Source organism: Nicotiana attenuata, unplaced genomic scaffold (assembly GCF_001879085.1).
Source record: "Nicotiana attenuata strain UT unplaced genomic scaffold, NIATTr2, whole genome shotgun sequence".
In the NCBI taxonomy this organism is placed as follows: Eukaryota; Viridiplantae; Streptophyta; class Magnoliopsida; order Solanales; family Solanaceae; genus Nicotiana; species Nicotiana attenuata.
The window spans coordinates 90,068-99,941 of NW_017672230.1; the positions used below are offsets into that span (position 1 = coordinate 90,068).

Sequence of the window (9,874 nt, forward strand, 5' to 3'; positions counted from 1 at the left end):
ATTTGCAACGTACAATTAAATTATGCTCTTTAATTGGTTTCAATTATTTAGGGGAATCAAATAATATAGTAATTCAGAAGAACTGATTCTCCTTCAACAACAGTGGGTGAGAATTGAAGAAAAATGCATGCGAGGAATTCTTTTCAGCTTTTGATCTAAAGGCTCTCTTTTAAAGAGAAAATTTTAAATATTATTATAATGTTTAATTGCTTTACTACTACTATAAAAATGTTAGATCATTACTCAAATGAACCACACAAATCTTCAAGCTTGTCCATCCTCTATTTTGGTTTTATACATTCTTGTTTCCTTTGTATTATAAGGAATTTGAATTGCATTTGCTTCCTCAATTTGGAAAGAGATTTTTAATTTTAGGAAGGGAAGAAATCAAATAATGACGGTAAGAAACCATTTGTTTTGTTTGGTCCTCTTTGTTATTTCAAGATTTCTTTTATTCCTTTATTTGTCTACTCGTGGTATAATATGACACAATATGGTTCATTTAATTAAACTTACATTTCTACTTAATTAGGTTACTAGTAACTACTGACTTTATTCGTATCAGTTTGGTATAAGTTGATTACACTAGTCAAATATGTATAGTGATTATTCTTTTTTACTTAACGAAATTATTTATGGGTTTCAAATGCATGATCTACCTTATAGGGTTATAAGTCAATACTCCAATAATTGTTAGGTTAAAATCAAACAAACGAAGCTTATTCAAAATTAACACTCATTTGCTTTTTCTTTATCCCCGCCCGGAGGGCAAAAAGTATTACAAATAGGCAAAAAGAAATAATAAAAGGTATAAAAAGGAAGATTGTGATTTTTTTTTTTGCTTTCTTTTAACTTTTACTCAAAATCTTCTTAGAACTGTCGACTTTTTATGACTATGATATGATATTACTTTTAAACTACCAATAGATATTTTTGTTGATAGTGAAAAAGGTGAAAGTTGGGGAGAAACTTTAAGCCAGGATTTTTTCCTGGAAAAGTATACTATCTAGAAACGATGAAATACTAAATCATCAATTACATATTTTAAGTCAAATTTATTATTTAATACAATTAATTAATTAGCAATAATTTAATTTTAATTTATTATGTAACTATAATAATGACTTTATGCACGAACCGAATTTGCGGAGGATGTGTTAGCTAAGGGTTGGAACTTAGGAAGGGGTAGTTCATAGTTGGGAATTGATTTTGGAAAGAAAAGCAAAAATAAAATTAAAAAAAAAAAAAAAAGAGAAATGATATACTAATATTTAGAAGGCCGTAATGAGTCAACCTAACAGAAGTGGGTGGAAACAGAGGTCCAATATCTCAAGAATGGTCGTTGACTAACGCGTCTCCTCTCCTTTCTTATGTTTTTTTCCTATCACGTGGCTTACGTCTATAATGTTTCTTCTTTTTCTTTAAATAAAAAAAAACAAAATTGTTTTATTCTCCAATTTGTATGAAGAAAAGATCATGGAATATTAAAAAATTTCACTACTACTTTATGGAATTTTAATTAGTTGTTTCACTTTCGCCGTTTAGTCCTACTAAAGGTAGTTTTAACCCTCTTTTTTTTTTATTTTTTTTTCTTTTTTATTAATAATGGTAATATTAGCTTTTACGCATCAATCATCATGCATAGGTAACTAAAGATTGAATGATGCAAGTACCCAAAAAAAAAAATTATTTTTAATCTCATAAATCTCAATACATTCTCAATGTTCTCCACAAAAAAAAAAAAAAATAATAGACAGGAGTATCTTATTTATAATAGTGCAAAAATCTACTTTGATAAAAATTACTTCATAGTTTTAGTGCAAAATCTACTTTATAGAATTTTGATTAGCTTCATATGAATTTTGACAACAAAACATATTTTGAGAGATTGATTAAAGAAACAAAAATACTAAATCCCAAATAATTTCATATAAATTTTAACTACAAAACCTATTTAGAAATTGATTAAAGAAGCTATGGCCTACTTCCTATTTAAAGCCCCCTGCTCTGCATGTCTTTCTCTCAAACACACAACACTCTGCACTTATTTCAGTCTCTTCCTCTGTTACATATCTACTTATCAATCTTTACTCAGAAACTCCATAACTAAATCTTTAAAATCCCCCATCACTTTCGTGTTTCACCTTGTTTATTTCATGTTATAAAGAAAAATCCTACTTGGATACTTGCAAAATCATTGAAAAGTGTGAAAAGTTTCTCTCTTGCTCTGTCTTCTTTCAGTAGTTTAAAGTCACTTTAAAATCAGTTCGAGTTAAGAGCATAGTGTGTGGTCCAGTATTGAACTTAAAAAAGAAACATCTTTTCTCTTTTCGTGGGTAAAACAGTAGAAGAGGACTAATTAAATTTCTGTTTCTTGAAACAAAAAAAGATGGGAGATAACAACCATCACCAAGTGTTTGATGTATCCGCCAATGGCTACGGTGAATCCAAGTGTTTTGATGATGATGGTCGTCTTAAAAGAAGTGGTAGTGTTTGGACTGCAAGTGCTCATATAATTACAGCAGTTATTGGTTCTGGAGTTTTGTCATTAGCTTGGGCCACTGCTCAGCTTGGTTGGATTGCTGGTCCAACTGTTTTGCTTCTCTTCTCCTTTGTTACTTACTACACTTCTGCTTTACTCGCTGATTGTTACCGCTCTGGAGATCAAGTTTCCGGCAAAAGAAACTATACTTATATGGATGCTGTCCGAGCCAATCTTGGTATATAAAATTTCTCTCTTAATTTTATGTGAAAAATTTGTTGTTTAGTGTTTATGTTTATATTGATTTGGGTGTTTTTGTTTTGAATTCAGGTGGGCTTCAGGTGAAGATTTGTGGGGTAATTCAGTATGTGAATCTTTTTGGAGTTGCAGTTGGCTATACTATTGCATCTTCTATTAGCATGATGTAAGTACTAGTAGTTTGGTATTCGACAATTGCAGCACTGCTTTTTTGTTTTTGAAACCGCCGTGAAAACAGCGTCTTGCAGAAATAGGCTGTACAATAGACCCTTGTGGTTCGGCCCTTCCTGGATCCCGTGCATAGCGGGAGCTGAGTGCACCGGGCTGTCCTTTTTCTGGTGGCTAATATTATTTTAACTTGTGAATGAATTTACAGGGCTGTGAAAAGGTCTGATTGTTTCCATAAGCATGGACACAGAGCAGCTTGCAATGTTTCAAGCACTCCATACATGATTATGTTTGGAGTAATGGAAATCCTCTTCTCACAAATCCCAGATTTTGATCAGATTTGGTGGCTTTCTATTGTGGCTGCTGTTATGTCTTTCACATACTCTACCATTGGTCTTGGTTTAGGAGTTGCCCAAGTTGCAGGTCTGTTGAAATTTACCTTTTTTTACCTTCAAAATCTTGCAATTTTAGCTACTGTTTTACTCACTCTCTTATGTCATTGCCCTGCCTTTTGAATTACAGAAAGAGGAAAAATCCAAGGAAGTCTCACTGGGATTAGTATTGGAACTGAAGTAACTGAAATGCAGAAGATTTGGAGAAGTTTTCAAGCTCTTGGAGCTATTGCCTTTGCTTATTCTTACTCCCTCATCCTTATTGAGATTCAGGTAAAAAAAAGTTACTAGCTTAGAGGAATTATATTGACATGTCTCATTCCAATTTCTTGAACAAAAGGGGATTCCAATTTCTTGAACAAAAGGGGCAGCCTCGTGCACTTAGCTCCGCAAGGGTCTAATTGTACATAGTCTTACCCTGCATTCTTGCAAGAGACTGTTTCCACGGCTCGAACTCGTAACCTCCTGGTCACATGGCAGCAACTTTACCAGTTACGCCAAGGCTTCCCTTTCTTCTTGAACAAAAACAGAATGTAATCATTACTGACTTAATTTGTTGAATAATTTATAGGATACACTGAAAGCACCACCATCAGAAGCCAAGACAATGAAAAAGGCAACACTACTTAGTGTGGCAGTAACAACAGTATTCTACATGCTTTGTGGCTGCTTTGGATATGCAGCATTTGGAGATCAATCCCCTGGAAATCTACTAACCGGATTTGGATTCTACAACCCTTATTGGCTTCTGGATATCGCGAACGTAGCCATTGTTGTCCATCTAGTTGGTGCATACCAAGTTTACTGTCAACCCCTTTTCGCCTTTGTTGAAAAAACAGCATTTGAATGGTACCCTAGCAACAAATTCATCACGAAAGAGCTCGATGTCCCAATCCCTGGCTTTAAGCCTTTCAAGCTCAACCTTTTCCGTTTAGTTTGGAGGACGATTTTCGTGATCATTACAACAGTTATTTCTATGTTGATGCCATTCTTTAATGATGTTGTTGGAATTCTTGGAGCTTTTGGATTTTGGCCACTTACAGTTTATTTCCCAGTGGAAATGTACATTGTGCAAAAGAAAATTCCGAAATGGAGTGCAAGGTGGATTAGTCTTCAAATACTTAGTGCTGCTTGCCTTGTTATATCAATTGCTGCAGCTGCTGGTTCTTTTGCTGGAGTTATTTCTGATCTAAAAGTTTACAGGCCATTTAACACACCTAATTAAACATTTGGGACTCACCAATTATTGTTATTAAACAAGGCCTGAAGAGGTTCTGACCAGCAACAAGTTGTTATTGTGTAGGTTTTTTTTAGTTCAATGACAAGAAGAAAAAAAGGCAGGTCCTTTTTATGTATTTATGTACAACTCTTATTTCACTGCAAAGATGAAATAGGAAATTGAATTCTGTGCATTTCAACTTTTCTCTTGAAATTTTGTCTTATTATTTGGATAGAATATCCTTGAGGTGAAATCATATACTGATGGTCAACATATATAATTGCAAAATGATTACATAATAAAGTTGTCTTTTAGTAACCCGTGAATCCATAATTGGTTTCTAACATTCTAATAAAAACGAAATAGCATGTTAGAACTGGGAAACATTAGGACTGGACAAGTCATTATACCGTATAGTCAATAGATTCGTTTGATTTGGGCAATTATTTTACCTAACTTAGAGTCATAGCTTTAAAATTGTTTTACTATCTTTTTAATAAAATTAAATTCACCATGTGTTTATAATCTTACCAATAATATACTTAATCACGTAACGTAATTGTGCATTTGAGGTGTAAAATGCATGAATATGATTTTTAGTCTTTGACTGTGTTTGATCATGTACATATTGCCTAGAGTGGTTTTGAATCATGTTAAAAAGTGTTTTTGCTTTAATTTGAATCATGTAGCTTAGCTCTATTGCGCTGGAGCGGAAGCTATAGCGCCAGGCCAAAACCAAAATACTAAAAGGGAAGAAAATAACGATGTTTTAACCTACGACTTCAAAACCAATAAGTATATGAGTTTAAATAAGTAATTCTTCAATTTCATGTTAGGTGACACAATATAATAAAAGAGAGTACAAAATATCGAGAGAACAACCTTACAAAGAGGCAAACACAAGTGACACACTAATACTTATCCCGTAAAGTTCTCCCCCTAAACACGACTCTAAAACCCCATATGGCTACATTGTGGATGCTGCTGAATGAGAAGGAAGGATCCTCAATTTATAGAAGTCTAAACCTTTTCCTACCAGAAAAAGGACCAGCCAAATATGAGAGATTTGTGTTTCCTTCTAAGAATAGGAAAACTCAATTATGGTAAACATGTTGCATTTTCCTTCAAGAGATGGGAAAACCAAATACGGTAAGAAAATCAGGACACTTCTAACAATTCTTCCCCTTGGCTTGAATTTTCTGACAAAATAACCTTGATCCACCTTCTTCACACAACCTTCAATAGGTTGCATCTCCAAATCTCCACCACAAAATTTGTCTCAACGTGAGTTATACTCCGGTCAAATTTCTTAGAGAAAAATCTTGATTACCGTTAGATAGGTTGCAGCTAGAACTAAACCTGCCAAGATGAATCTGTCTTGAACCTCGCTCTGATACCACCTGTTAGGACCAAAAATATTAGGTGTCATGTGGAAGCTAGCAAAGCAAACCTTGAACAACGATAAATTAGACAATAAAAGAAAAATATACCAAAAGAGACACAAATATTTAACGTGGTTCGGTCGACTGACCTACGTCCAGGACGGAGATGAGCAATTCACAATAATAAAAGAGAGTACAAAATATCGAGAGAATAACCTCACGGAGAGGCAAACGCAAGTGACACACTAACACTTGTCTCGTAAAGTTCTCCCCCTAAACACGACTTTAAAATCCCATATGGCTACATTGTGGATGTTGCTGGATGAGAAGGAATGATCCTCAATTTATAGAAGTCCAAACCTTTTCCTACCAGAAAAAGGCCTAGCCAAATATGGGAGATTTATGTTTCCTTCTAAGAATAGGAAAACTCAATTATGGTAAACATGTTGCCCTTTCCTTCAAGAGATAGGAAAACCAAATATGGTAAGAAAATCAGGACAACTCCTAACAGTGCCAACAGATAATATCAGATCAATTATATTATAGAAAATATGTACATAAAATACCTAGTTTGACGGAGAAACCATCGGTTCACGTGCCCTATGTATTAGCCTATAAATCAGCCCCCGCTATTCAGTATCATTTTTTTTACATAGCAAACCATGGCATTAGCAATACCATAATTTTTCATACATGGATAAGTATGGATAAAGACAAAACTGCACTTTCTTAATCTTTAATACACCAAACCAAATAGTCGATAAGAAATATCTCAGCATAACTAATCACAATATAACTAATCCAGCATTACTAATCCCAACATTAATAATATTGTAACTAATAATACAATGTTTTTTCCCCTTAAATTTTGTGTCGAATTAAATTACTTTCACATAAATTGAAATTGAGGGAGTGTGAGTTGATTATGCATATATTCCAAAAAATGCATGACATGACCCATACATCTAACTGTTTTCTCACGAAGCATGTTTTCAAAAGCTAGAATATCCATGTACGGCCTTTGATTGAGTTTCGACTCATTGAATTGATGAATTCACCTCTTGTATCATTGGCGCTTTATCTTATGTACGTTTGCTTTTTTCTTTCTAGACATCAAGTTGTACCTAAATGTCAAATTGAACTCTTAATATAATTCTAATATTTGAGAACTTATTCTCAGATGGGGTTACTAGTTGTTTCAAATTTGAATTATGAAATTTCAAGGTAAAGGGTTGTGACATGTTACAAATGTAGATATGTAGCGCATACATTTGATAGTTGGTGCCTTAATTTCTAGGAACCAGCCAAAGTGCTCTTTTGACTAAAAAGGACTATATATTATATGTAGTTGTAGCCACCCCATAACATTCCATCATTGGGTCTTTCTCTTATTGATGAAATCCGATTTGATAATTGACCTATGGGTGAGCAAAATTGTCACATTGAGATCTTGTACTCAATAAAAAAGATATGTACTTTTTGGAAGGATGCTAAGAAGAAAATTCAAAGGACCACTTTTGTGCTTATTCTCTTTTTTTTTGTAAAACTGAATACAAACAGTGGACATGGGTCACAATCCATCAACATCAAGAAAGAGGGCACGAAACTTCAAAACAATAATTCAAAGTTCCAAAAGAGGTTTTGGAAATGGATGGAGGAGGAGAAGTACAAAGTTATAAAGTATGGGAAGTATCTGGTGAGAATTACCAATGAAAGTGACAAGTACCAAACATTGTAAATTCACAAAAGGAAGAGTGGGGGAATGAGGTGCTTGATAAAGGCCATATTAAATCTTCAAAAAGATTTGATACTCGAATGATGATTGCTTTGTTACTATTCCTCCTTATGAGGTTGTCCTTTAAAACATGGAGGAACCAATAGAATTTAAAGACAACTTTGTCAGGACAAAAACTTTGGAGCAACGGTAAAATTGTCTTTGTGTAATCTAAAGGTCAGGGTTAGTGCCGTGGAAGCAATCACTAATGTTTGCATTAGGATATAAGTTATCTATATCACACCCTTGGGGTACATGCGGCAATTCCCCGAACCCTGTGTGAATACGAGATACTTTATGCACCAAACTGCCTTTTTTTATGGACACTAGTATTAAAACATATTTTGTGTCTAATAACTTAGGTAATATCTCTAACACTAGGTATACTCAGAAGCGGAGATAGAGTTCTAGCTGCGAATTTGACAGAAGCAAACATTTTTTGGCCAAAATTTAGTATTTGTATTAAGAAATTTAATTATACGTATAAATAATTTATTTAGACCAGTAAACCTCCTTTTCTAGAATCAATAACGCTTACTCTCAAAATTCTGGATTCGCCTATCGGTATACCTAAAGACTTGAGCATTGACGAAACAAGATGCAGCACACACTTGGAGCTAAGCTGTTGGTCATATTATAAGTGGAAGTTGATAAGTGGTTATGTAATAGCAACTTCAACTTATAAAGACTACTACTACTATTTTTCCATATAGGTTTACTTTGTTATTAATTCCATGTAATGTAATCCAAAAATTTGTAAGGGTCGGCCGCAGCCGCAGCTTTAGTGGAGGCGTGGAGCCAAAGGAAAGCACGTGACCGTCCAATGTGTTGTGTGCACTAAATAATACTACTAATTATAATATATTTCCTTCTAATTTCTTTTTAAAATGTAATATTACGAGACTATGAGTGGGTTGGTAATGAGTCTATAAACTTCAACTTTGGTTACTTTATTTAGCTTTGATTTGTCCCATAAAGGTCTCCAATTTATTAATTTAGCATTAATTTGTATTGCATAAAGGAGCATAAGAAGAATCTTCCAAGATTCAAGGGAAAGTAAAATACTCCTTTTTTATGTAAAAGTTTATAAAGGTGTTCTGATGTAAGGTAATGCTCATAAGTTTTTACGAATAAATAAATGTGGCACTTGAGTGGGACACATTTGAGTCAACCTATAGATTATGATAATTAATGAGAAAATAAATAACTCAACTTTGTGTAATCATGTGGTGTGCAGTTTTAATGTCAAATACTTCATGTAGTTGTAAATTAAACGTCACTGAATTCTTTAGCTAGCCACTTCTGAAATTTTGCATCTGAACTTAGTGTTAGATATACAAAATGTTGCTAGAAAAGGGCAAAACAGGAGAGATTTACAATATAGTACCATGATATTTTTATCTTTTAGTGATTTAATTTTTTACGTTTAGGCCGAAGTAGATATATTTGTGAGCGTTGCTGTGTTAAAACACAAAATCAGAAAAAGAAAAAAAAAATTGTTAGAAGAATTAAAGAAATCTGGAAAATAGTAGAGAATCAGAAATATTCCGAGTCCACAAGTTTCTTGTGTGTCCTTAAGGAATTTTAACCCCCTCACAAGTTGCCAAGGTAATGGATTAAATCCTCCCAGGATAAAACGGAATAAACCTTCCTGCAACAGTGGCAATACAAACTGCAGGATCCCAATGAACTCAAAGAACGGAGCAAAATCACACTTACGAATTGGAGAGAGAGAGAGACTGCGAATTAGGATGCAGTATATTCAAAAAGAAAGAAGTTCTGGAGTGTTTTTCGTGTGTAGAAAATGGAGCCTTGCCTCAGAATTTATAGGCAATTATCAGAAGAGGTGTCTGGAAAAGGTGCCTTTTCAGAAGAATACGCTGCCTGCCGCGGTTCTACCGCGGTTACGGAAGAACCGCGGTCAGAGAGTCCCACTGAATCTTCAGCAGGGTTCTGGCGTATTTTCAGCAGTGATTTGGCATTTAATTAATTATTAAATAATTAAATAAATTTTGTCCAAAAATAATCTTATCGATCGATCATTTGACAAATCCAAATCCAAATCCAAAGCCGAAGCCGAGCGAGCGACGACGACGGTGCGAGGGTTCATTCTCTTCAAGTCCTTTAAGAGCTTTAAGAAATGATTCTATATATAAGCACACAAATGTGGTTGTCCCTCACCAATGAGGGACAAAGTGC

General features: G+C 34.2%; 1 protein-coding gene across 1 annotated transcript; it reads left to right on the plus strand.

Annotated features, from left to right (window-relative positions):
• Positions 1–249: 249 nt before the first annotated feature.
• Positions 250–4,732, plus strand: LOC109212398 (amino acid permease 3-like). The gene is made up of 6 exons (XM_019376038.1): positions 250–400; positions 2,390–2,720; positions 2,813–2,906; positions 3,117–3,331; positions 3,431–3,573; positions 3,872–4,732. Exons 1-6 carry the CDS (start codon positions 395–397, stop codon positions 4,523–4,525), a joined length of 1,443 nt encoding a protein of 480 aa, XP_019231583.1. The 5' UTR covers positions 250–394; the 3' UTR covers positions 4,526–4,732.
• Positions 4,733–9,874: the final 5,142 nt, after the last annotated feature.

What these genes read in the sequence shown, in the direction of transcription:
- LOC109212398 (XM_019376038.1), top strand. An exon ending in TGCTGTCCGAGCCAATCTTG is followed by an intron (nt 2,721 to 2,812) that starts GTATATAAAATT and finishes TTTTGAATTCAG; the next exon opens with GTGGGCTTCAGGTGAAGATT. An exon ending in AGGAGTTGCCCAAGTTGCAG is followed by an intron (nt 3,332 to 3,430) that starts GTCTGTTGAAAT and finishes TTTGAATTACAG; the next exon opens with AAAGAGGAAAAATCCAAGGA.